The sequence below is a fragment of the Camelus dromedarius genome, chromosome 1 (assembly GCF_036321535.1).
Source record: "Camelus dromedarius isolate mCamDro1 chromosome 1, mCamDro1.pat, whole genome shotgun sequence".
NCBI lineage: Eukaryota > Metazoa > Chordata > Mammalia > Artiodactyla > Camelidae > Camelus > Camelus dromedarius.
Genome location: NC_087436.1, coordinates 16,463,047 through 16,490,785, shown reverse-complemented (window position 1 = coordinate 16,490,785; position 27,739 = coordinate 16,463,047). Strand labels below are relative to the sequence as shown.

Sequence of the window (27,739 nt, the reverse complement as noted above, 5' to 3'; positions counted from 1 at the left end):
TTCAAGTGCTTCCTTTTATGAAAAACCAGAATGGAGTATGTCCAGCATTATACTCAAGAGTAGCATGAGATAATGCATTGATGGAACCATTTTTGCTATTTTTTTTTGAGAATTGCCTATTTCTGAATAAAACTTTGTATTTTTAGTACCCCACTTAACACTTCTCTTTAAATTTCAAGTTCTGTAGAAATAGTTAACAATCCACTTATCAAAGAAATTTAATGTAGGACACTCTGACTTTATTTCCTTGCTAAAAAAAAAAAAAGGAAATCTGGCATGTTACTGATGATCAGATGTGCTCAGTCAGCCACGAATGCCCTCTTCAGTGATGCTAGCAGTTGAGGGCACTTTATAGCTTTTTCTGCTGTGTTTTCAAGTCTTTTTAAAAAAGTTCTTAGAAGCAGATTCCTGTACATTTTCCTTCCTTGCTTACTCATAAAAGTGGAACTGCTGCTGCCAGAGAGCAGGTGGGTGGGGCGGCGGTGCAGGCACAGAATGTGCTTGGCAGAATCTTCAGTCTTTTCCATCACCCATCAGGACCTCATCAGGAAATATGTCCCCTCCTCTCCCTACTCCTAAACATAATTGCACCTTTTGGAACCAGTTAGCAATTATGGAAGATGTCTTGAAGGAGCCCAGGTGCTGCCATCCGTGTGCACTTCACTGAGGAGCGTCTGGCTAACATGTGGCATCGGGCCCTGTCTCCGTGCTGTCTCAGCATCCTGGCTGCTGACAGAAGCACAAACACTCGTTAGCATTTTAAGAGATTTTAATACAAAATTTTACTTTGACAATGGAAGTGGCACGGGTTTCATCAGGGATGCCATATTTTAACCTCTCCTCGCTTCAGTAAGACACTAATTCTCTTATAGGGAGCAGGGCAATCCATAAATTCTACCTGGTGAATGGTGAGGATTTTGCAATCGTAGCTTCCACTGCGTGTTTCCCTTGTTCTTTTTCTGCATGTCTCTTGGGGCACCCAGGGTGCTTTGCTTTATATTTGACAATTTTAATATTTGCCAGGGATCTGTGCAGAGCTCTTGGTGAATACCCAGCTTTCCGTGGATTCTCGGAGCACCAGGCTTCATTGCCAGGAGGTCACATGAACTTAATCGCTAGATGTGTGATTCACTGAGCCAAGTGTGTGTCTGTGCCTTAGCAAAGTGGTCCCTCTCACCAGCTTCTTGGTCATTTGTAACCACCAGAACCTTGGAAACCGTATCCTGAAATGCCGAGGTTTCTTGGAAGGATTTTAAGAGTACACACATGCTGCTTCAAAAGACTGTAAACTTCCAGGCAGCAGTGGATCTTTGTATCCTTTAAAAATCCAGCACGGATTATTGCTAAGAGAGGAAAGGAAAACTGTCCCTGTGTCTAATCACATTCTGTCTCTTGAGCTGTGTTTATTGTGATTCCCTAATTTTTTCATGTTTTCATTTTCTTCGTGAAAGCTTTTTTTAAAATAAAGGAACATATTTGGATAGGTCACCAGATATGTCACTCCTTTACTCTGTGTGTGTATATATGTTCTTAAATGCTTGGGGTTTAAAGCTTAAATCATTCCATTTGAGAGTATGGAAAAACGCTCTTCTTGGCCGTCATTATTTGCTAAGAAAGCCGCGTTTCTTGATGATTTAGCGATGCCTTCGTCAGGTACAAGTGAAAGTAGCCTTTGACTCGGGCCTGCGCCCTCACCCTCTCCACGAGGCCGCCTCTGAGGCCAAGGCTCTAATCCAGTCGCCGTTCTCTTTCAGTCACTAGAGAGCCAGCCCCCACCACCTGCTCTGTCTCCTGCTCTCTTTCCTGGCTCCTCGCCACCTCTGAATCCCAGAACAAACCAGATTTGTAATTGCTGGACTGTACAGGGACTCAGGATAGGTGGGAGTGGGGGGTTTAATCAAAAGAAACACCAGGAGAGTTACAGTGGTTGACAGGAACTCAATAAACACTCCGAGGAGTCACCCATCCGTGTGAAAATGGACAAGGAGGTAAAAGTGCCTGCAGTCGGCCCTTCCAAGGCTTCCTTCTTAGCCGTCGAGTCAGAACACACCCGCTAACTGGCTTACCCTAGTTGTTAGAGAAATGTTACCTGCTTCCAGGAGAGCAGAGCAAGCACGTGGGTGTTGGCGGTGGGGACAAAGGCAGGTCCCCGGACCTCAGCAGTGGCTGTGGGTTGTGCACACCGCATACTTCCCGGGCTCTGAGTGTCGGGAAGGAAGATGGTTCCCGCCCAGTGCCCGGGCGGAACCCAGCCAGCAGTGTCCCAGGGTGGGGGGCTGCCCTGTGCTGGGCTGTGGATTTAGACGTGCAGGTAAGCCGTTCACCGGCCACTGTTGCTCCCAGGCATTGACCACCCCCTCTCCCATCCCCTCTCATCCCCATAAGCTATGATTTTTCCATTTATCTTTTCAAATATAATTTCCCCCCAAAATACATTCTTCTTTATTCCATTAAGAATTTGGTTGATATGAATGTAATTTGGATCTTTTACTCCCTTGGGTGACAATTTTCAATCTAGGAAGGGTGGGATTAGAAGAGGAACAGACTTGGAATGAATTATTGAGCAAAAGATCTCATAAAGCCATTGTGCATTCAAAAATTCAAAAACATTTCTCAGCCGCTTCTTTCAAGGCCCTATGCTAGATGTTTTAAGGAAAGATAGGAATAACTAATATTGTGTTAGTGTTACATGTCAGTGACTGTGCTAAATGATTGTACATGCATGAGCTAATTTTAATTCTCTAGAAATCTTTGAGCTAGGTGCTGCTACTGTCTCTCTATTCAGAGCAGAAAATTAAGACTTGGAAAGTTTTAGCAACGTTAAAAAAAAAAAAAAGATTATTGGAGTTAGTATAAGTATAAAATAGGTGGAAAAAAAAAGGTGACAAACAAATTGGGCAGGTGAGTAGGAGGATAAACCATGGCCTGGCTGCCGTGCTGGAGACAGTGGGGTTATTCTGCTGGTAACCAAGATGCAGTGAGGTTTTGGGATCCTAGGGGTGATGCCAGAACTGTCGTTTGGAAATGTTTCTCTGGCAATAATCATAGAATGGGAGAGGCCGTAGGTAAGGAGCCTCGGATGGGGGTGCACACTGAGGAGGACCCGGACGAACGGAGCAGAGAATGTCGTGGTTTTCCTTTCACCTTCCCTTCGTGTCCCCTCTCTGGGCCGCAGTTTTGAAAGCCTTGCTTTTAAAAACATTCTAGCATAAATTCCTGCTGGTTTTGAAGTTGCCTTCAATTTCAGTGGCAAAAAAAAAAAAGAGAGAGAGAGAGAACAAAACCAGCAAAAAAGCTAAATTTTGAAAACCTTTGGTTGGCCACCTTGTAGCTTGAGGAAACTGATTGAACCCTGAGAGGCCGGCTGAACACCGGCGTTTTCATCAGGCTAAGCGTGGCTAGAAAGGGGCACACACGCACACCCACATTCCCGCACAACTACACACGCGTCAGAGTGCAGGAGACAGACACTTACAAGAGGCGTGTTTGCCACTCAGGACAGGGGCTCATAAGTGGGTCTCAGCGCTGCTTTTCCTCAGCCCTGGGTTTCCTTAAAGGACATGTTGCTGCTTCTTTTACTGTCCACACAGGTGTGGTTACATGGGATCTGAGAAAACAGCCTAATTTTTACATGCCTTTTGTTCTTGAGACTGATATTTTACCCCAGAACAGCTTCTGGATGATCCTGTTGGAAGGAATTTTTATAAGGATTGGGCTCTCCTGGATTGTACCAAACTCAGCACCTGTGAGGTTCTCTGCTTTAGCCAGAGGAAGGGAGTGGACTCAGTGTCTCCAACTTGTGGGCCCTGTGGGAAGGGTGGGTCCCTGCCCTGGAGAGGCTGTGTCCTTGATGCTTTCATTGAGCAAGTCTGAATTAGGAACTTGTGCACCAGGCTCCGTGCTACACTCAGGGATGCAGGGATGAGCAAGGCACAGCCACTGTGAGGCAGAAGCTACCAGGATAGCTCAGGCAGAGAGGTGAGCATGAAAACACACTCACACACAGAAATGTCAAAGATGCGTCTCAGTGTTCAGTAAGTCCTTTGACCTTGTAAACTCCTGAAAGGAATAGTTTAAAAAAAAAATGAAGAAGGAAAATTAAAGATGAAAGGGAAAAGATTGAGTTTGAAAGTGTAATAGCCCTTGGAAATGAAGAAAAGATTTCATAAGCCTACAGAATAATAAATAAAATAGAATAAATAAAAGTAAATGTATGAACAATGTTCATAATGTGAGTTTTTCAGTTCACCTAAGAAGTAGAAATATTTCTCTGTTAGACTGGGAACTTCAGCTTTTTGTTAAGCTGAAACCTACCTCTTAGTTTTATCTTTTGTTTCCCTCTGGTTCCTAGTAAAAAGAAAAATTCCTTATGATGCTCAAGAGTCATTCCCACTCTCTTGGTGGGTAGAGAAGTTTGTTGAGCCAGGGCTGCTCTCTGGATCCTGAATCCACAGGAGGGTGTGCAGGTGATGCAGTCCTGGACGTGTGGCTGGGAGGAACTCGCCCTCAGCAGGGACCCCAGTGCTCAGCACAGGGGAGGCTGCTGGATCTGGGGGCTCAGCGCTGACATTCTTGGAAATCCCTACAGTCCTAACCCTACTGTGCCGCCATAACTACTTTGTGCATTGATTGTGCCGTGGGTCTCCTTATTGAGATCAGAAGTAACACAGCATCAAGGAAGAGTAGCACTCTGTCAGTTCTGCTACTAATACTAATGGAAAACACTGTGTCTAAGGAAGAACTGTATTGACGGGGTTGTATGTGGGAGAGAGGTGAGCTGAGAAGCAAGGGGGCGCTCCTCTGTGTCTGTGTCATTATATTTGTACAGTCGGACAGCACTTTCTCTCCTCTAAGGATTAACTAGCTAGAGATGTGTAAGCGTATCCTGATAAGTAACGTGCGCTCTCTTCTTCAGCAGACGTCTGCACATGGCAGATCTTCTTCCAATGTAAATGGTGGACCTGAACTTGATCGTTGCATGAGTCCTGAAGGTAGTTCTCAACCTGATGATTACTTTTATAAAGGAAGCCATTCACGTGAACTTGGCGGCCACCCAAAATCCACTTGTGCTAAATTACGATCTCCCTAAACAGGGATGTGATCATGTCACTAGTTCGTCTGTTTAGCCTCAGTGGGCAGGGGTCACATCAAGATACACAGAATCTCACTGTTAATGAAACTATCCCAATTTCAAATCTTAGTCTTGGGTTTCCTTTATTTTTCCTTAGTGGCAATCTGCTCATGATTCCTAAATGTAGACTGTGTTTTTTCTTAGATAACTAATAAATGGGTTTCTGTGATGTCTGCTGTGTTCTGGGCACTGGAGATACATTGTGAAAAGTAGTTAGTCTTAACTACTTCCTCCTCTTTTTTGAGAAGACTTTGAGCCAGGAATCAGCCTTAACAAAGCATCTTAACTGGCCAGAGTTTTCTTTACTAGAAAATCTTGAGGAGAAAATTTCTAAGATTAAGTCCCCACCATCGTCCCCTTCCCCTTTCCCCAGAGTTGACAAAAAAGTTTACAAAGTTTTAGTTAGACTTCCCTTTTACCCAAAGCTAATCACTTACTTTTCAGCTGATATTTCAGGATTTTTTAGGTTTATTGACTATGTTGGTTTCTGATTCCAACCAACAAGGCAAAAGGAAATTGATGATTTAGGTGTTCTATTCAGAAAATACACTCAGATTTTCCTTAGTTTTACCATAGATTTAGAAATAAATGTGTTGTGATTTATTATTTTACAAATATGTAGGAATCAGGATGAAATGTTGATGTGTTCATTAGACTTTGCATTTATCCTTTTTTGCAGGTGTGAATGGAAACAGGTGCTCTGAATCGTCGACTCTTCTGGAGAAATACAAAATTGGGAAGGTTATTGGTGACGGCAATTTTGCAGTAGTCAAAGAGTGCATGGACAGGTGCGTGGATAGTGAGGATAACCATTTGTTCACCAACACGTACATTCCTCCCTGGGAGTTTATTCTGAGTGAATAAAAGGCCTTCTGAAAGAGTGTATACTTGGGACCAGTAATTTTGCATCCCCACAAGAAACTTAACAGGGAAAAATATATGCATACATATAGAGTATAAACCTGCCTTGTGCTTTGAGAGGTATATCAAGTCTCATCCATATGCTAGAGAAAAATGGGAAAGAATAAGATTCATTTTTAAAAAAATCTCCTGTAGCACTTAGCTGTGCAGCTCAGGCTCTGGTCTCAGTGCTGTACTTGTATTAATTCATTTAATCCCCCTAACCGCCCTCTCAGCTGATAATTAACTACATATCATCACTAGTTCAGGATACATGAGCTCTGTCTTTATAAGATCAGAATCAGCCAACTTTTGCCAATATTAAAATTACATTTTTGCTTGCCCAGTTTTATTTTGTTTAAGGTCCTAAATCCTCAAATGGTAAGAAATCCATTCTTTTACATTCCGGACCTTTTGTAAACAGTATTAAAACTGAAAAAAGACTGAGATGAGAGTCTTTGTGTGTTTAGGCTGCTAGCCTCACTGTTCTAAGTGGTAATTTTTATTGTCAGTGGGGAATTTTCTGGAAAATTCTGGTGAAAAAAAAAAACTACAGTTTTTTGTGTTTTGCTGCATCACCAGGGAAGCTTTACCGCTGCCTGTGCGCTGCACAGAGTAGCTCCGTGTTCTCTAAGCCCTTCTGTTTAGCTCTGGTACATAGATTGCCACCCAGGTAACAAGGGTGTAAGTATGACTTCTAAAGACTTGTTAGAAATCCGAGGCAGTGTTTGGTTTATATTATGGGAAAGCAATTTAAATGAAAGTTATTCGTCCAAGGTAAGCCTCATCGGCGTGTGCTGTGACCACCTGGCGAAAGCAGCTAGCAAGTGAGAGAGCTAACGTATTGCAAGAAAACCACCGTGTTCTTTCATGAACTGCTTTCCTATTCTAAAGGATGTATTTTTGACATATTCAGATTAAATTATGTTAAAGGTGATTAAAAGTTAAACAACAATATCAAGATTCTCATGTCCAAGTAAATGATGTCTCCAGTACCAGATACAGGTGTTTAAAGGTGTGGATGAGATGGTACCAGATCCTCACTGGAGTTTTGGCTGGGAAATAGATGAAAATCTAGGGACTTTTCAGTTTTGAATTATGGGCTACTTCGTGACTAATGGATTCATGTAAAGACATTGAAAAATGAAAATGTCCGTGACCTTGGCTCATTTTTCTTAATTTTATTCTGTCTTTTAAGAGAACTATTTTTGAGATTTAAGTATGGAAAAATAGCTTCTTGTCCAGCTCTGATACAACAGAGTTTAAATACTTTAAGTATGTGAGTTGCTTTAAAATATGATTAATATTTATAAAAGGAGGTTGACAGCATGGCTTTGTGGGTTTTTTAAAAATCTTTTTTGGGTATTTTTCTCCCTGACCCCAGTCAGCATCATGTCTGATGTACAGAGGAGGAAGGCAGCCTTTCTTCCCCGAGTCTGTGCTGTAGAGGAAACCAGGAAGGTTGGTGTCTTTGATTCATGTCTTTAAAACGGCCTTCCTCTGATCATTCCACAGGTCCACTGGAAAGGAGTTTGCCCTAAAGATTATAGACAAAGCCAAATGTTGTGGAAAGGTATAGTATACATAACTGTTTTGTAAAAGAAACTGAAAAAGACTTGGAGATGTTTGCTGTGGTGAAGGAATTTAAGTGGTGATTTGACGAGATTGTAACAGGAACAGACTGCTGATTACAGTGTGGGAAACATTTATCAAGCTTTTTTTACCCCCTGCTATTTTTCAGGGGGTAAATCCTTAAACAGTAAATTGATTTTATCTTTGTCCTAATGAAGGAAAAATACAAGTTCTCTTCTCCAGGAGATGCCTATTTTAAAAGTCAGCAACACACAAAAGCTATGTCGAGGACTTTGAGAGGTCTGAGACTGGACCCTACTTTCAAACTGACAAATTAGCCTACCCGGTTTGTGGATGTGGCAGAAGACGCAGTTTCCTGGGTCAGAGACAAAAAAAAAACCTTATTACTCATAGTGTAGCTGGAAACAGGAGCTAGCCCCATGCTTGCTCTGGTTCTCCTTAATTCCAAAGGTCCACAGAAGTGATGCGAAGAGGCCCCACTGGATGCTGTCACACAGTAGGCTTTTGTCACAGCAGGCGATCCCCAAGCTTAGGAACCCCCCAATCTTATGAGGAGGACACTAGCAAACCTACCCCAGAGAAGAACATTATTCTTACTATCATGTTCAGGAAACAAATCTGCCCTCCGCCCCGAGGGAGACCCTGTCTCTGCGTTCCAAGGGTGTTTGCTATACAGACATCCTCCAAGAGAGCTTGAAACAACAGCTGATGCAGGGTGTGCAGGAACACCAGGGACTGTCTCCCCAGATGGATGAACTTTACTCTGTGTCCCAGTGTCAAGATGGGGCTGGGAAGAGATCAAATGACGGAATGCTGCTAGATTTTTACTGATATTTTAAGTATGTTCAAAAAGATAAGTATTTCATAACAGGGACGACAAAGACCTTTTTAGATTCCTTTCTGGTAGGTAGCGTTGCAGTTCAGAGAGCAGGCTTTAGACCTCACAGTCTGCCACTGGGCTCCTAGCATGCGAGGTGCCAGGCACTTGAAAGGTGGCCAGTCTGAGTTGAAACACAAAGCAGATGTTGAAGATTTAATGGTAAAAGAACAAACAATACCTCATTAATATTTTTCATATTTGATTACATGTTGAAGTGATACTATTTTGGACATATTGGGCTAAGTAAGCTTTATGACTTTATCTGCTTTTTATATTTTTTTTAGCATGGCTGTTAGAAAATTCATATTTACGTTTGTGGATCACATTATATTTCTGTTGAACAGTACTGCTCTAGAGCCAGATTGTATAAAGTGTAATCTGGGCTCTGCTTCTTTTTGCTGTGTGACCTTGGAAAAATTACATAACCCCTCTGTGCTTCTGTTTCTTCCTGTAAAATGCAGTTATTAATGATACCTAAGACATAAGGGTGTTATGCATGTTAATTGAATTAAGCTATAGAAAACATGTAGAAAAGTACTGGTATATAATAAGAATTTAGCACATGTTAACTGTTAATATTATTAATATGCCAAAGGAATTCAGAATGATATAAATAGTAGGATTTGATGTGATAGTAGTGATTTTATATTTATGGAACTCCTAAAGCTTTTCTTCCACACATCTACTAAACTGTGTATTTTTAACAGAAAACTTAAAATATTATGGTAAAGTTTCAGAAAAATCTTCTCAGAGCCCCAGAATGGAACAGTCCAAGAGGCAAATTTGTCAGACGCTTTTTTTTTTTTTTTTTTACTATGCTGTGACAGGTAGTGAAGCAGTCTGTACAAAAAGCTCCCCCTCTTTTCTTTGAATAAGGTTTTTCTAAATTTAATTTTCTTTAAATAATTCTATGTGTTTTAACTTACTGTGCTAACCATATTATTAAATTTTTAACTGCAAAGCCTTTCTCCATATGTAAGTAGGTGTTACTTTTTGTATCTGATGTTTAAGCAGAATGTATCATAATTCGGGGAAGCCAAGGTCTAAACAGCTGCATTAAAGTATTTTTTCAAAAAAGTTTTAAAATAATTGCTATGGTAGAGATATTGCTTACCTGATTGAAATTTAAGCAACTGTTTCAGTAGTTAGAAAAAAAATAAGATCTTTATGCAGAAAAATTCAGTCTGGTACACTAAGTACTGAGGCGAGTGAATAGGTCACTTCAAACATTTGGAACTTGTTTTTCCTTGTTATTGAATGTCATTGTATTTTTTATAATTCAGGATGATATTCTTGTTTCCATTCTTACATTTTACTTATTTGAACAGCTATTTCTACACTGACTATATAAAGTAATTTTAAAACTTTTTGTAATTGAAGTATGGTTGATTTACAATATTGTCTTAGTTTCAGGTGTACAGCAAAGTGATTCAGTTATTTTTTTCAGATTATATTTTATTTTTAGGTTATGACAAGATGTTGAATATAATTCCCCATGCTGTAAAGTAAATCCTTATTGCTTATCTATTTTATGTATAGTAGTTTGGGTATGTTAATCCCGTACTTGATTTGTTTCAAAGGAGTAGATTTTCCCACTAAATTTTATATTTAGAAAAAAATGATATAGAGAATTTTTTTTTTAAGCAAAAATCTGGGGAAAGGCATTCAGCCACTCTTGTGGGGTATTGTTTGTCACCTTTGCTTTGCGGGTTGTACACGGAAAAGTAATAATGCTAAAAATAGTATCTGCCATTTATTAAAATGTGTTATCTGTCCAGGCCTGGACATGTAGCAACTTTGCATATTACCTTTAATAACTTGAAAAACAGATGTACCAATTTTGCAGAGAAAGAAACAGATTCAGATTGAATAGCTTCCCAAAAGTCACACAGAGGCAGAGTCGTGATTGGAATTTGGGGCTAGTTGGTTGTACAGCCAGTCTACACATTCCCTTTCCAAGTTCAGTTTATGCATTCGTTCGTGTAATAAGAACCTGGGGGGAAAATTCTTGACCCTTGGCCTTCCGTTTGCTTTTCTGTAATATATATGAGCATTATTAGATTAATTCACTCACTTACCTAACATCTGTTGTGTGTGCAAGATACTGTGCTAGGAAGAAGGTAATTTAACATGTAAATTAATACCAGTTCTGCAAAGAGTGTTGTGGGAGTTCAGGGGAAGCAGAGGAGAGAGAAGTGGGTGATCGGTGGAGATGCCTCAGAGCAGATGCACTTGAGCTGGACCTGAGCAGCGGGTAGGTTTCGAACAGTGATGACAGAAAAGCCTCCCAGGCAGCCAGCGCAGCCTGAGCAGAGGCCCAGAAGCACGTTGGGCTCTTCTGAGTAGATTTTTGGCAAAATTCACCTTGGGGCCGTATTTATGGAGGCTTTTGAGAAGGCTGTGGTGTTTGTAAGTTTAAGAATTCTTCCATGTCTAATTTACTAAACCATATTCATTCTAAATAAATATTCATTGAATTCCCATAAGCCCTGAGCTTTCCATTGTGGTGCTTAGAAGTGGCCCTTCCTTCTCTTCCCCCAGGTCCAGGTCCGTTATCCACATGTTACAGGAGGATGTAAATCTAAATGTATATTGTATGAGTTTCCTGAGGCTGTTGGAAAAAGTTACCACATACTTGGTGGCTTGCAGCGGAAACTTATTTTCTCGCAGTTCTGGGGACTGAGAGTCTGAAATCCACAGCCCTCCTCTGAAGGCTTTAGGAAAGAATCTGTTCCTTGACTCTAATTAGCTTCTGGTGGTTGACAGTATTCCCTGTGCTTGTGGCCACATCACCCCAAACTCTGTTTCCATCTTCACATAGCCTTCTCTTCCGTGTGTTTATTTTTCCTCTTCTGTGTGTGAAGTCTCCCTCTGCCTCTGTCTCATAAAGACAGCTGTGGTGGCACCCAGATAATCCACAGCTACCTCTTTGTTGCAGAATCGTTAATCACATCTCCAAAGACATTTTCTTCTTTCCAAATATAGTTACCAGTTCCAGGCATTAGGAGTTCATAATGTCACATGGCTATTATTCAACCCACCACATTCGTCTACCACCGAAGTGACGTACAGTGACTTGAATCTCCGATCTCCCTTACTGTATTATCCTCAGTGGTACTCACTCCACAATATAGATACCAGCTGTAAAGCCACTGTGACCAAGAGCAGTGCGTGATGTGTTTATGCATTCACCTACTCAAGCACCTCAGAACGAGCTGTGCTAGTGTGAGAGAGCGAGGTAAACCAAAACCTCCACGGCAGCAGGGTGAGAGCGGTGGTTGGAGCAAGCTCAGGGGGCAGTGAGAACAAATTAGAGGGTTGAGCAGCTGTGGTGGAGCAGGGGCGGGCTACCTGGAGGAGGTGAGATCCCATGTGATCCTGAGGAATAAATAGGAGTTCACTAAGAAGTAGGGGAAGAAAGTTCCAGACAGAACTGCCTGTGCCAGTGCCTGGAGGGCTGGGTGAGAGATGTGTGAAAGGGACAGAGAAGAGGGAATGGATGTAGGCTATTGAGCAGGCAGTCCTGGCAGGGGCTGGCGACTGGCTGGCTATGCAGGAGGATGCAGGATCGAGGGCCAGGGTGCAAATCCGTCTGCTCTGGGCAGCCAGCTTCACTCAATGAGACAGAGGACACAGTGGGGAAGGACTGTTCTGCGGGGCTGGGAAGGGTGGAGACAGGATGCTTCGTTTGGTTTAGGAGAGTTGTTTATTCCCCAAATCCATTTCTCTCTGGTCCTGTCTGTCTGTCTCTCTCTTGTACATTAAAAACCACCGTGGCCGAGGATCGGGCGGTTTCCGATGCCAAGTGAGCCGTTTCTTTGTCATTTACTCTCACACGAAACCCTGGAACACCGCCATGAAATGATTCATGTGTAAATTATTTGGAGTTAGAATCATGAATCACTTAACATAAATAATGGCAGATGACTGAATAATGTAAGTCCACTGCAGTTTGAGACAAAAGTGATGTTCATATCGTATTTAGAAATAACTCCTGGAAAATGTAATCTAGAGAGCATTTTTTACATATTAGAAGCAGATAGCATATGGGTTGCATAAGAAAGAGAACATTTGTAAGGATTTTTTTGTGCACTGTTTTGCTTCTGAGGTTGGTTTAGTTCAAAAAGTGGATTTGTTCCTTCAAAGACGTTTTTACAGGCGTCCTCAGAGGTTGGGAAACAAAGGCTAATAGCTCCCATGTCCCAACAAAAACCTTCACTGTGTGTGGAGAATGCTAGCCGTTGTTGACTAGCATGCAGTAAGCCGAGATGATAAATACTGGAGGAGAAAATGTTGCTGCAATATTTGCTTAATACTGGAAATGCACCACTGCCGGGGGCCCTGGGATGAGTTCCCCAGGCTTCCCAGAAGACTCTCTGTTGTGCCTCTTCATGGAAAAGAGAAGTGTCGTCTCTGCACCGGGTGGACTCCTTATCTTGGCTCCAGCGTGAGAGAGTTCTTGGGGCACTGGCAATGGGGAGTATTTTGTGTATGTTGCTTGAAATTGGCATCACAAAGTCCCTGAATAGAGGTAAATTTTTAGACTCTTCCGACTTTGAGGGAAATGGGGATGGGGCAGGAGAACTGAAGTGAGAGATCCATTTAGCTTAAAAAATGAAACACCGTTAGCAAATTTTACAGAGCATTTCTTAAATTCCAAACAGTTCGTTATAACAGTTAATGAGGATCAACAAATGTGACATTACTGAGAGATTTTAATGTTGCAAAGTAGAATAGAGCATTAGTTGTTCATGATTCATGAGTTGGCGTATTGAGAATAGTTCCTTAATGCTGTGAGTAAACATTTGGCTATAATGCTGTCCCAACCACATCACTCACCAGGACTGATAATCAGGTGGTGTTTTCAGAGAATTGATTAGAGTTAAAAGGAGAATAGTGGGCCCCACGGTACTGTATGTGTCCTGAGTTCTGAAATGCAAGATGATAAAGAATGTCCATCTGGTGAACGATTTTGTACCCAGTCATAGAGGAGGAAAGTTTCTTTTTCATGAATTTCAACATGAAATTCAGTTTACACTGGTAATAGTTTAAAAACTAAAAATGTTTGTAATGCTAGAGGTTGTGTCCCATAAGCATGCCAAATTTCCCTATGTGCCTGCCTGGTCTTTATTTCTGAGTGTTTACTGAAATGAAAAAGTGGTTCCAGCTGAACCACAGCACAGTGTGGCGTACCCAAGCCTTCTCAGCATCACGGCGTCACAGCCTCTTAAGGTGCTGGGAGTATTGAAGACACAAGGAGGGAGCGTGCGCAGAGCACACTGAGAGGGCACCCCGAGCCCTTTCGAGGGACGCTTTGCAGGATGCCTTCCTTTTTGTTAGTTACAATGAAATATCACCCTGGCTTGTCCTGTTGCTGTGGAAACCCACTGGGCCAGGGTTTGGTTTGTCTCAGTTCCTTCAGCATCACATCTACAGACAATGTTGTCCTCCGGGACACAGGGATAGAGCAGAGGGTTCTGTAATTTCTGATCCATCTCTCTAAACCCCTTTTTTTTTTGACAGGAACATCTGATTGAGAATGAAGTGTCGATACTGCGCAGAGTGAAGCATCCAAATATCATCATGCTGGTTGAGGAGATGGAAACGGCCACTGAGCTCTTTCTGGTGATGGAATTGGTCAAAGTAAGAGGACGGAGAGGTTTCAAGAGAGTTCATCAATGCCAGGTCCCACGACTTGCAATATTCTTGCAGGACCTAGTTGGAAAAGTGTTTTGCCACCTTGAAACTTTCGTTACTTATAATCATCAATTTTAGTGGCACTCGTGTCATTTTTTTCATCTATTCCAGGCCGATGAACCTTCTTTGTTACCTTCCTAGGATGGCCACTGTTGATGTCTTGCTGTGTCCTTTTATGTGTCCTGTAGGGTGGAGATCTCTTTGATGCCATCACCTCTTCAACCAAGTACACCGAGAGAGATGGCAGTGCCATGGTGTACAACCTGGCCAGCGCCCTCAGGTACCTCCACGCCCTCAGCATCGTGCACAGAGACATCAAGCCAGAGAACCTCTTGGTATGTCACCTCTGCCTTTTCTGTTCAGCTCATGGCTCTCTTCTGGTAAAGTGACAGTAATCACATGCAAACAGTCATGCACCCATCCTGCAAATAAGGGACTGAGAGAATTTAAATCTAGCAGATCAGCCTGACTTAAGTCAAAGGCCATAAAATGTTAATGGGTTTCTTGAATTGATCTGCATTTACTGTTTACCAGACGTTAGAAAAATTGTTTACCTTTATGTTTTGATTGATGGTACTGACTAAAGAAAGGTGAGCAGGAGAATTATTTTATGAGGCAAAATATTCTGAAGAGTAAATTGGAGACAGAATTAGAGGTTTCTAGGAGACAGAAGTAGAACACGGGGGCTCATTTCTATGCAGAAAATAATCTAGTCCAGTCATCTCAGTTTTACAGATATGGACATTGAGACCCAGAGATACTAGTTTTTCTTGCTTAAATGTCTCATTTGTCCTGTTGTTCTACCAAGGAAAGTCTCATTCCATTATGACACCCAGCTTCGTAGTCTGGTCCCAGTTTACCTTTCCAGCCTCTTGTCCTGTCCCCTCTCTTCTCTACCCATCTGGTGAGCATGGTACTCACCTTCAAACCATATTTAACTCCCCTCATGGTGGCCTTCAAAACCAAACACAGCTTGCTAATTGGGCCAGTCCTCATGTCTACCTTGTAGAGGAACTTTAGAGGTGATTTGGGCGGTCTGCAGACACATCCCCCCAACACACACAGGAAAGCTGGTTTCTCTGGTCCCACCTTTCAGGGCTGGGTACCATCATCATCATCATCATCATCATCATCATCATCATCATCACCATCATCATCATCATCATCATCATCATCATCATCACTGCTTGGGAGGTGAGCTTATCTGCGTTTTCCATATCATGTTAATCCAAACACAGGTTTCCCCAGGCCTTGGAGTTGGTGAAGACTTGACTTTGTCAGCAGCATTACACCTCATTGCTAGTGTCCATGCCGGTCTCTGTTTGCAGCTGCAGCATGGCACATCTTGTAAGACGCTGAGCAAGGCCTGTCTTCCTGACATCACCCCAGACGCCCTGGGGAGAGTCAGTCGTGGCCTCCTCTGGCTTCTGCTGCACTTGCCATGGTGCAGGGTGGTTTTATCATCTCCTTGTCTGTTGTCTTCTGCAGGTTGTCAGCACCATTAGAGACAAGGTTTATGTCCCCACTACCTTTATATCCCAGGGCCTTGGACAGTGCCAAGTAAGCACACAGCCGGTGTGGAGTATACGGGCTGGTGCCCGACCACTGATGGGCATGGGGCTGGCAGCCGCTGGCACCCACACATGCGTCTCCACAGCCTGCCCTGTGCTTGCGACACACAAACAGTAGTCGAGCAGAATATGCACTGATGGATAGGCTTGGGGGCCATCCTTGGACTTCCTGCTAATTCAGAGTATCCGTTTCCCCTTTTGGTCATACAATTCGATCATTTCTGAGTGTCAACTTCCAAGTATGTGAGATTTTTTTTTACTGTTTTCTGCCTTGAGGGAACGCATTTCACGTCTATGTGTTCCTATCAGGAGACAAACACTCCTGCGCGGTAAAACAGGATGTACTGTTGGACTCGGTTTTATGAACTGCAAGAGGGATGGAGACAGCTGTAAAGCAGGCCTTGGGGAGGAGGTGAGGACATGGTGTTCCTTCTCAAAACAGGCTTCTCTTCCCTTGTGACACTGCGGTGTCTGCTAGCCCGGGCCCCTCACCACTGCCGGCGTGGGCCGGGGGCTTCATGGGCCCAGGTGACAGGGCTTCCCCCAGACATTCACAAGGACGCCCTGCTCCCCACGGCCCCCGTCACCCCAGAGGCTGCAGCTACTGATGTTCCCATACTTTCTGGGCCCAGGGGTCCCCAGGAACCATTGGTTGCCATGGAGCCAGCCCATCCCAGCGGCAGCTCTGACTGCCAAGGCCCAGTGAGCAGGGGACGGAGGGAGTAGTCAGCTTCCCTGTGAACCTGGCAGCGCCCGCTTCCCAGCTCAGATCCTACTCTCACCTCCCATTGCTCTTTTCCACCCTCATTGTCTTAATGTGCGTAAAACCTCAGAATCTGATGCCACATCCTTTTCTCGTTACACGTCAAGAGAAGATTCAGTAGTGGGGATTGATGTATCCAACGTGATACGTCTCAGGATGTAGGCAGGGAATTGAGATCGGGTGTCTCCTCTAGTGTCACCTGCCCTAGGTGAGTGTCCGCCCCGCTCCAGGACCTGGTCCTGCCCCATTGTGCTGCCTAAAGGGAAGGAGGAAGACGATAATAAAACTAATGTCTGGTTGAGGCTAATGTGTGGCATGAAAGGGCCGAGGTGTCAGGCTGTGCAAACCCTTGACGGCACCTGTCTTAGTATGTGTCTGCCGTTGGAACCTACCTGGGCCCCTCAGCAGGTGCTAGACATGGTCAGCAAGTTGGCGTTGCCCCGAATGAGAAAGTGCCATTGAGACGCTCAGAGTAACCACGTGGAGTGACCCGTCAGCCTCTTGCAACTCTAAAAAGAATTCAGTCTCTAAACACCAGAGCATTCAGACATCTGATTTGCATCCCCTTCTCTGGCGGCAGTGCTGTAATTCAAAGTCCTGCTGGCGGAGACGGACGGGTCAGGGAGCACAGGGGTGGCCCTCAGTGCGGTGAGTTACAGCCTGGGGCTGCCCTGTCAGCGGTAACCAGGAGAGCCTGGTGATAAATTCCGCATCTCCAGGAGTTCTGGGGACAGGGAGACAAGAGGGCTGGTTTCTCATATTTGAAGTCGTCCTAAATCAGGACATGGACATTTTATTTAGAGAACAGCATGCAGCGTTCACTTTGTCCGTGGAATCTGCATTCCTCACGGTTTTCAGTTTTGCATTGTCAGAGCAATTGCGGACAGCGTCTCCCAGCTTGGGGGGTGGGGGGGCAGGGGTTGGAGCACCGCAGGGCTGGGCTTCTCCCAGGGGGGCTTGTTCAAACCCCACACAGGGTCTGCATACAGTGCAGCTTTTCAGACCTGGAATCTGTTGCAGAACAGTGCAGGTTGGAATCCCACTTGGCCCCCTACTAGTAACGTGAGTTTTCTGAGCCTCAGTTTCCTCATCTGTAAAATGGAGTAACTCTTCCCAGTTGCTCAGCAGGGTGACTGTAGAAGTGTGATGAGACAGTATTTGGGAGAAGGCTGGAATCTCCAGAGTCCTGTGAGGATGTCCATTACTGGGGAGAACTGAACTCTGCCAGAACAGGAGGCCTTTGGAGGCCCTGCGCACTGTTTCACCTCTTTCTTAAAATCAGTCTTTCAGAGTAAAGCCGTGTGTGTCAGTGCCAGTCTCGTAGAGCAGTGTCATAAATGTGTGCATATGTATAGATTTATTGATGTATATATATTTTCCCTGCTTTGAAGAGAATCTCCAGCTAAGATTTGAAATTTACTCCTATTCTGTTTCACATGTTTGCGTCTGTGTCTAGCATTGGGGAGCGATGAATCAGATAAAATAGTCTTATTATTTCAGGCTTGTCTGCCCCTTATGACACTTCCCTTTTGATGTTTAGCCAAGGAGTACCACTTGCCCAAACATAATTCAGCGATTATAGGCCGTTCTGTGCATTTCTATTTATGTTCCTGCATCTGACTCTGAATTCCTTATAGCGGATGTGAAGAATGGGACTGCTGGGGCTTCTGAGTATCCGACAACAAACCTTGAACACCCCTAGGCATCTCTAAACTGGATGTCTAAAGTAAACATTTAAAAAATGTGCCTAATGAGTGTATTTTAAAGTTGTAAAAACAAAATGACATTAACAAAACTTCTTTTTTCTACTCTCATGATACAGACATTTAGAATTATAATATTGCTTATAATGTTCTTATCACTGTGGTGACTTGGGGGATTTCTAAAGTCTGGGTTTCAGTAAATGCATCATAAATTCTAACTGTAATTCAGATTGCTCTCGTTTATGTTTACGTTAAACATAATGGATGGAAAGTCACCCTAAGACTAAGCGTGACTAAAGAACCTGGTTTCTGTTGCTTTAGGCTAAATCATTAGTCGCTTTGAACATGCTTCTGCTGAGTTGTGGGCTGACTCAGAAAGATAAATATCTGTGTGCGGGACTCAAAATCCTCACCACTAGTCCTGTGAAGCTTGACAGTCATAAAGATGCCAGCGGGGCGTGTGTATTTAGTACACAAAATGGAAGCAGTTATTAAGATACTAAGGTGAAAAATCTTCCTCTTAAACTGCTGACATCACCACAGGCAAGGAAGGTTTTCAGTGTCATCCTTTAGGAAAGGTCTGTGAAGATCCCGGATGGCTGGCTTGGGGGAGGCCTGATGAGTTTATAAACCACGCCCCCTCATGAAGTCCCAGACTCAGGGATGGTGCTGTGAATGTGCTTATCTTGAAATAACATGATTTTCTAAATTTTTCTCTTCCTTTAGTAAGTAGTGGTTTAGGTGAAAATCTGGTTTGGTTCATAGTAAAATGCAAGGAAACACAAGTGAAATATGTCTAAAATGTAAAAATAGAGGAAAGATAGGATGTGAGTACAGGTTAGGTTTCTGCCCAAATTTGGTGTTTTCAGACCACACAGTCAGATCCCAGTTATGCTCCATGCACACTCGTTTGCTTCTGAAACCTTCCATTTAAAATGTAACTTTCAGACTTTTATCCCATAAGGAAAGTTTGCTTATATATAAAATTAGTTTTTCCAAATTATGAAGACAGTACATGTTCATTGTAAATATTTTAGAAACTACTGAAAAGTAAAAGAAGAAAATTCTTTATACTTTAATCCTAATTTAATTTAATCCTAATTAATTAAATTAAATTAAATTTTAATAATCCATAATGCTACCACCTAGACATAAACTTAACATTTGGAGGTATTACAGTATATACAATTTTGAATATAGTAAATGTTTTATGTAATATAGTAAATGTTTCATGTAATATAGTAAATGTTTCTCATATGATTAATATTTACTTGAAATGTGCTTGTTAGTGACTGTATAATATTTCATGATAGGAATTTGCCATGATTTATTAAGTCATTGCCCTGTTGGCCATTTATGTGGCTTCCAGTTTTTAAAAACAGAGGTGAATTCTGAGATTGGCATTCCTGTGCATAACCTTTGGCTCCATCTCAGTTCCCTCAAAGTAGGTTCTTAGGAGTAGATTTACAGGATCAAAGGTTATAAAGGATGTTAAGAAATTTACATGATGCTGGAATGCTTTTTAGAAAGGGTCGCTTCAGTGTAAGCAAAACACTCACATCTCCCCCAGCGCTGGTAAACCTTTTCCAGTATGATGCTTACCTGACTAGTGAGCCAGTCCTTCTGGGGAAGGAGGGAATGTTCCTCCAGCCCTGATCTGAGCTTCATCTCATCCTCACACCAACCCCACGGGCCAGGGACTAGGGGCATCCATCCCATCTCACAGATGAAGAAATGTGCCCGGGGAGGGTGAGGGACTTTCACAGGTCACAGAACACGGGTGGAGGGGTTGGTTAGGCAAGTTCAGGCTGTCTGATCCTAGGGGTCATTTTCCTTTTAAATTTCTAAAGTTCTCCTCTATGAGATATTTATATTCATGATTGTATAGAGAATTAGTCCTGATTTTATCTTCTAAACTAAACATGTAAATTGGAGAGCACCTAGTCCATCAGTGGGCACTTCATAAACACCAGTTCTGAGGCTCTCAAGTGCCTCCCTCACAGCACACAGTCAAGCTCAGTTTCCTGCCTCCGGGCTCGGAGGCCCCTCAGGCCACACCAGGTAGGCAACCGCCTCTCCCCCTCAGCACGACACGTGTTCATTACATTCCTACATTAGGAACTTTTTGCAAAGGTGGAGATGTGTTTTTCAAATTTCGCACAACATAACGCCATTTGCAGCAACATGGATGCTCCTGGAGAATGTCATTCTAGGTGAAGTAAGCCAGAAAGAGAAAGAAAAATACCATATGAGATCGCTCATATGTGGAATCTAAAAAACAAAAACAAAAACAAAAAAACAAAACAAAACAAAGAAACAAAGCATAAATACAAAACAGAAACAGACTCATAGACATAGAATACAAACTTGTGGTTGCCAAGGGGGCGGACGGTGGGAAGGGATAGATGGGATTTCAAAAATGTAGAATAGATAAACAAGATTATACTGAATAGCACAGGGAAATATACACAAGATCTTAAGGTAGCTCACAGAGAAAAAAATGTGACAATGAATATATATGTATGTTCATGTATAACTGAAAAATTGTGCTGAACACTGGAATTTGACACAACTTTGTAAAATGATTATAAATCAATAAAAAATGTTTAAAAAAATCAGAATCACATGCAAAAACCTCCAGAAAAAAAGAGCTTTAAAAAGCAACGAACATAAATCCTGGTGTTATTATCATGAGATATTTCTTTTGAATCTGTTAGTAAATGTACCCGTCGTTTCTGCCTAATCCCAAAGGCCGCCTTGCAATCACCAAGGAAGAAACAACTCTGATTACTGGCTGGTTTCCGTTCCAGGTGTGTGAATATCCCGATGGAACCAAGTCTTTGAAGCTGGGCGACTTCGGGCTGGCCACCGTGGTGGAAGGCCCTCTGTACACGGTCTGTGGCACCCCGACTTATGTGGCTCCAGAAATCATTGCTGAAACCGGGTAAAGCTCCTGGTGGTTTGGGGTCGTGCTTTAATTTTGGTGGGAAAAGGTGTATTTTGCTGCTGCTGCTGCTGTGTATTCAGATGCCCCTTGGGAGTGTGGGGAGCAGGAGAGGCTGTTACCTGCACGTGACTTTGATCCCAAGAACTCAAGTTTGTGCTTCTATTTCCAAGAGCCCCAGGCCTGGACTTCTGTCCCGAGGCTGGTCTTGGGAATAGTGACAGTAATCCCCACAAGGGTGGTGATGGTGGGAGAAGAGCAGATGCCTTTGTCCAAAGGGTAATTCTTTCCTCTACGTGAAATGAGCGGTGTGGCTCGGAAAGACCTCTTTTCCTGACAAACAAGGACCAGTCCTGTAACGGGGAGGGTTCCAGGGAGCGTATCACTGTTTCTCACCTCCCACCATCTCTGTTTTCCCAGCTATGGCCTGAAGGTGGACATTTGGGCGGCTGGCGTGATCACCTACATACTCCTCTGTGGATTCCCACCCTTCCGAAGGTCAGTGGTCTTTGGAGTGACAGCATTTGAATTGTAAACTCTCTCCCTTTGATCAAGAAGCAGACGGTCTACTCCTGGCAGTCAGGACCAGAAGCTGGTCGATAAAAATGTCAGTTAAAAATTATATAAACATACCTTTCACGTTTTATCTTAATTTACAACCTATGAATGTGTGTTCCTCGTCCCCCCTTGTGATGTGGGGCCAAGGCCTTTGCTTTGTGTACGGTCCTGAGTTTCCCGCCGTCATTCTTCCATAAAACACACCCACAGTCCAGTGTCTGCGGTTTTCACTCTTGGGCTTTTTCAGGAGGAATGAGGTTTAAAGATCCTTGCAAAGCAATCTGATCCTTTCAGGTCAGCCTTTTTCCAGTCCTTAAGAGCTGTGTCATCTACTTAATTTGACGACGGTTTTAACAACTCACTTTCCAAAGCGTTCAACCTAGTTCTTGTAGAAACAGGGAATTCTTTCTTTTTAAATTCATTTTGTCTGTTCACATAATATTTAAGTAGAATTGCAAATACTTTCAGGATAAACAGGCCTGGGAACAAACACACTGACCCTTAGTGACCGTGCGCCTCATCCAGTGGCCGCACTCGGGGTCGGAGTGTGTGGCAAGGCCCACAGACACGCTTGCCCCCAGCAGTTTGTGACCTGGGGGTGTGTGGGGCTCCCACATGGCGTCCCATTTGATCAGTTCTGTCTCCCTCTTTGGAGCAAATGAATACTTTGAAGCAGATGTTCATCTGATGATGCGTTTTGTTCTTCTGAGTCTTCTTGAATGCTCTTTTCCTTTTAATTCCTTCTTTTTTCTTCATTTTTACAACAATTTGTAGACTAGCTACTGTGGGCCAGGTATTGGTCTAAGCGCTGGGAATCATGATGAACAAAATACACGCTCTGAGGTCATGGTGTTTACAGTGTGGTATTGGGTCATTAAATAAAAAATAAGTTTATTTCATCCTCCCCTACCCCAACATTTTATTATGAAAGCTTTCAAATATATAGAAAAGTTGGATGGTTTATCTTTCTTAAATGATCAATTTTCAGTTGAGTTGAACAGTTTTTTTGCTGACATTATAGTAAACACAAGAGTGACACAGAGATGTCTGTCTCTACTTTCAAGAGCCTTGCGGTGTGAAGACACATCACAAGACCGTTGATCAAGCAGAACAAACTGAGCATGGGGGCCTGCTCAGTTGAGGGCTGGAGATCACAGACGGTTTAACAAAGTTATAGCATTTGAGTGGGATCTGACCTTGTGGCATGGGTTGGGTTTCTGTAGGTGGAAAGCTCTTTGCATCTGGCTGTCAACATCATGGTTTTCCATCAAGGTCATTGCCTAGGTGGGCTAGACACACTGTAGGGTTATTTGACTTACCAGTTGGTTTTTGCTGAATAATAAACTTCCCCTAAAGGTAGGGATGTAAATCCTTCTGTGGATCAATTGGGCAGTTCTTCTGATCTGGGCTGGCTCGGTGGGGGCATAGAGTGCAGTGTGTGGTCTCACTGACATGCCTGGTGGTTGGCTCAGTGTCAGCTGGGATGACAGCTATGACCCGGCCATGTGCCTCCCAGCATCTGGCGTGGGCGTCACATCACCATGGACAGACACAGGATTCCCCAAAGCAACCAGAGAGAGGGCACGTTCTCCAGCCCAAGTGCTTTCCTAGTCTCTGCTTACCTCACGTTTTCTGATTGATGTCCAGTTGACCAAATGAAGTCAAATAGCAAAGTCTGGAGTAAATATGGGAAGATAAAGTGTGTACATAGAGGTTGGGGAATAACTTGTGGCTGTTTTTACAGTCACACTGTGCCTTGGCTGGTTTCAGAGATGACCTGTTTTGGGAACTAGTCAAGTGCAGAGGGTGGTGTGTTTTGAGAGCAGGTAATCCCGGGCCAGTTACAGCAGAATTCCCCTCCTTGGTTAACCCAAGTTGAGAGCAGTTGGAAAAGGGTCTCAGGGATCAGCTGTGGAGGAAAGTGTGCTCACAACTCCCTCTAGTGTTTCCTCTTGCCATTGCAGCCCGGGAGTTTTTCCTTTGACTCTGCTTTTTTACTTTTTAACAAAAGCAAGACTCAGATTGAACAGTATGTATCTATTGTGACTCGTTACCCAGCGGACAGCAGTGTCTTTGTGGGATCTGGAGGTAAGTCTGGCTAATCAAAAGCAGTGAAACTACACTCTGAAAGCTGCTGCCTTAGGGGTTGTATTCAGAAGCTGGTCCTCCAACTCCAGATAGCTTACTTTTGTTCCCCTTTGCATACCATGTTGTGATGAAGGAGAATCTATTATGTTAAATACTAGTTACAGAAGTGTTTTCAACGCATACAGAGACATTATGGATAGATTTTATAACCTACTATTTATATACACATATACACACACACACACATATATATACATGGCAAGTCATGGACATGGTACCTTAAATAATGATGAATGACCATGTTGTAAGATAGATTATCTACATAAATTTGTCCCTAAAATAAAAGTCCTTCAAACTGATATCTCCAAATATTTTCTCTGTTTTCTACAAAAGATGATTTTAACCCAAAGCTTTTTAATTAAACTTGTTCCTTAGAATTCACGGTTTCAGCATCTCTGACTACACCATCTCTCATTCTTCCTTCAGGCTTTTCGGGCTTTAGTCTTAGGTTGACATGTGTCTCCCTCCAGTCTTTTCAGGACCAGATTCATTGTTACCAAGAAGGATGTTGGCTTGGTGCCCTTCTAATTGCTGGGACATCCTGGGGTTTTGTTGTTGACTCAGGCTATTAGGCGAAGAACCTAAATTCTGCAGATCACCCCCCCCCCCCGCCCCGAGCATTTTAGCTGGTAATTAACAAAAAAGCCATATATGTTATGAAAACATAAGCTATTTGAGATTCCAGACCAAAAAAAAAAAAATGAAAAGGGAGATGAATATATTCAGAGACGGATGGCTGAAAAGAACAATTCTCATAATGGGTGAATTTTTTTATCTTCTAACATTGTCTCCTGAGGACCTCTGGTTTTCTGATGCTTTCTAAAAAATCCCACTGTGTTCTTAGGTGTGTCCTGCACTCATTTTGAAGGAGAGTTGTGCTGAGTTCAATCAGTAGAGAAGTCACAGTGAAAAGGAAAGGAAACATTTAGATACCTAGAAAGACACAGTCTGTCCTCTCTCAAGGTCATCACTTTTTAGGAGAGCGGGTGGGGGCGTCTCTTGCCCGGTCACCTAGCCTGGCTCTTGCTGCCCCATGTGCTGCGTGACCCAGACCTCATGGCCCAGCAGTGTCGGTGCTGCTGGGCTTGGGTAGACGTCGTGGATACTCGCAGAGCGCACAAGTCCTACTCTTTTTCCTAGAACAGGAGTGAGGCAACCACCTCCTCACACAGCCCCAGAATCAGTCTCTCGACACCGCCCTGAACGATCTCTTTCTAGGGACGCCACACGTGCCCTGTTAGCATGATCAGGGTCCCACGTGCGCACGCCCAGCAGAGCACGTCGGCTGCAGGGGGGCTGGGGGAACTCCGGGAGAAATGTTGCACACTTGCCAGGTGAGATTGAACTTCCGCTCCTGGCTTTTAATCTTGGCGCCAGCAGCCCATCCTGAGTTTGCTGCTAGGGCTTTGCGATGGCCTCGAAAGCCAGTGACTTTGTTCTCACTCTAGCCGTCAGTGCACCCACCGGGTGAAGGGGCTCTGAGGCTGTGGAGATGTCATTTTCTGGGAGTCTGGGGACGTCCAGCTTCCTGAATTGTTCCTGGCGGTGTTTCCATGTTTCCACGGCACTGTCCATCAAAAACCAAGTCATCGTTTATTCGTCAGGCACCAGCTGTGTGTGCAGGTGCACCTTTGAGGGTGGGGCCGGTAGGCACAGGGTGGGGATGGACACCCACCCAGGGCTGGTGAGGTGGGTTTGCCTCAACCCGAGAAGTTGTAGTTGACCTGCTCCGATGGGCTCTTCCTCTCAGACTGAGCGTCACTGAAAGTCAGGTTCCAGTGGGAGCGAATTAGGTCGTGACTGTTTCATCCAGACTCTGAACGCCTTATGTCTTTTCACACGTTGGCTGCTTTGCTGATCTTTGGCTGTCGTGTTGGAGAAGTGGGAAGAGGAAGGGCAAGGAGGTCTGATGCAGATTCGCTGCTTTTCTGCTCTTATTCCCATGAGGGATGAAGGGAGAGCAGGCGCTAAGCTTGTTTTCTCTGAAGTGAGGGTTTCCATTATTTGTGGATTCCATCTTTTTCTTGAGTCTTTTTTTTTATTGTAGCAAAATAAAAAGTATCTTTTTAACCATTTTTAAGCGTAAAGTGTTGGGCGGTATTACGTACGTTTAGGGCGCTGTGGGACCGTCTCCAGAACATCTTCGTCTTCCCAGGCTGAACTAAGCAAATTTCTTGCATTTTTGTCTTCTCTCTCTGCCTCCTTTCTCTTTGATTCCCAGGCCTGTGGAAATGTCCTTTCGTTCATTGTCTAAAAGGGAGAATGTGTCATCCCCAACGCAGTTGAGATCCACAGCTGAGACAGGAAATGCCCCAGCCAGAGAGCCCAGCCTCCTCTCCTCACTCTTCCTGTGCGCGTTTTGTTGAAAACCTGTATGGTGACGCTGACTCCTCTTCTGTTTCCTTGCCAGTGAGAACAATCTGCAAGAAGATCTCTTCGACCAGATCTTGGCTGGGAAGCTGGAGTTTCCAGCCCCCTACTGGGATAACATCACGGACTCAGCAAAGGTACCCATCCCGGCCTGTGTCTGGGGGGGTGCGTCACGTCGAGGGGTCCTCACCCGTCATGTGGGGCCGCAGCAGCTCCTGGTCCGTCTGGACTCAATGCGTGGTTCCTCTTTAAGTTCATTCCACAGTATAGTCTCTGAAACGCTTAAGCAGATTCTGAAAGCTGGACTGGCTGTCTTCCCAGTTTGCCGCTACCATCCTCCTGTGCTCCTCTAAGCCCCGAACATTCTTTCTTTCATTTATTCAAGGAATGCTTGTTGGACACCCATCAGGCTGTAGGAGTGGACTCGCGAGACAGGCTGAGTTGCCGGAGGAGCAGCGGCACTGCGGTGTTGCGCTGTGGGATGTTGATAATGACCAGAACTCTTAGGAGAGAGCGTCCTGCTTTAGTGCAGACCCATGAGAGCCCTCTGCTCCTCTCACTGCTGCTGATGCGAGGCAGCTGTCTGTGTCACTGCCCAGTAAGCACGGGGAGCTGAGGTGACAATAGCTTTTACTTTCAAATGCCTGAGCATCTGTGTTGGCTGTTCTTTGAAGTCCTTGGTGCAAACTCAGATTTCTGTGTTGATGCTGGAATTACCCTGCTTTTGTCTCCTCTGCCTTCCCTCCCTCTTTCTTTCCAGGAATTAATCAGTCAGATGCTTCAGGTAAACGTAGAAGCGCGGTGTACGGCGGGGCAAATCCTGAGTCACCCCTGGGTGTCAGTAAGTACCTACGTTCCAGGGGGTGAACAGCTCTGTGTTCCTCCCCGCCGTGGCTTTGGTACACGCAAAGTTCTGCATCCAAGGTCCACGGCGGATTAAACGTCTGTTTTCTCTAGTGAGCAAGTAGCGCAGAGATAGCTCTCTGGGAGAAGGCGGGTGGCACAGGGACCCCGCTCTGGGAGTGACCTGGCAAGTCACTGTCCCTTTCTGGGCCTGAGTTTCCACATCTGTGAGATGGAAGGTTTGGCCAGGATGCTCTAAAAGGATGTTCTGGGGTTTGAAAGTTTCTGGGATTTGCTCAGAGTTGACCCTGTTTCAGAGCCTGTCTTCACGGCACATGGTCACAGGAGAGCTCGTGGTGTGGTGGGGCTGCCGAGCCCCAGTCCCTGCCAGAGTGGAGCAGGGGACGTGTAGTGTTGCCTGGAGCTTCTCTGAGCTTGGGCGGTGCCTCCAGGTTTGTAAACACGGTCCACAAAATGGTGACAGCTGGAGACTCTGTGTTCCCCTCAGTCCTGGAGGCTCCAGGAGAGTCCAGTTAATTCAAGGGCTTTTGCGACTTCAGGGGGCTCCCTGTGCACCTCTGCCACCTCGCTGTCCCACACATTCTGACAACCTCTCTGGATCCTGCTAAGTGACTTGG

General features: G+C 44.1%; 1 protein-coding gene across 10 annotated transcripts in view; it reads left to right on the top strand.

The window, feature by feature from the left end:
• The window catches only part of DCLK2 (doublecortin like kinase 2), a 136,308-nt gene that overhangs the window by 101,968 nt on the left and 6,601 nt on the right, over nt 1-27,739 (top strand). For 8 of the 10 annotated variants that reach the window (XR_010382911.1, XR_004140739.2, XM_064490904.1 and 5 more), the window contains 9 exons: nt 4,919-4,991; nt 5,811-5,919; nt 7,547-7,604; nt 14,028-14,147; nt 14,390-14,536; nt 21,049-21,182; nt 21,603-21,680; nt 26,299-26,395; nt 27,019-27,099. Coding sequence is in view for 8 of the 10 variants with exons in the window: in XM_064490904.1 (XP_064346974.1) it covers nt 4,919-4,991; nt 5,811-5,919; nt 7,547-7,604; nt 14,028-14,147; nt 14,390-14,536; nt 21,049-21,182; nt 21,603-21,680; nt 26,299-26,395; nt 27,019-27,099 (897 nt within the window). In the remaining 2 variants the exon portion in view is untranslated. Of the gene's footprint in view, nt 1-4,915; nt 4,992-5,810; nt 5,920-7,546; nt 7,605-14,027; nt 14,148-14,389; nt 14,537-21,048; nt 21,183-21,602; nt 21,681-26,298; nt 26,396-27,018; nt 27,100-27,739 lie in introns of all 10 variants that reach the window. The other 2 variants (XM_031464936.2, XM_031464930.2) reach the window with 1 other exon arrangement.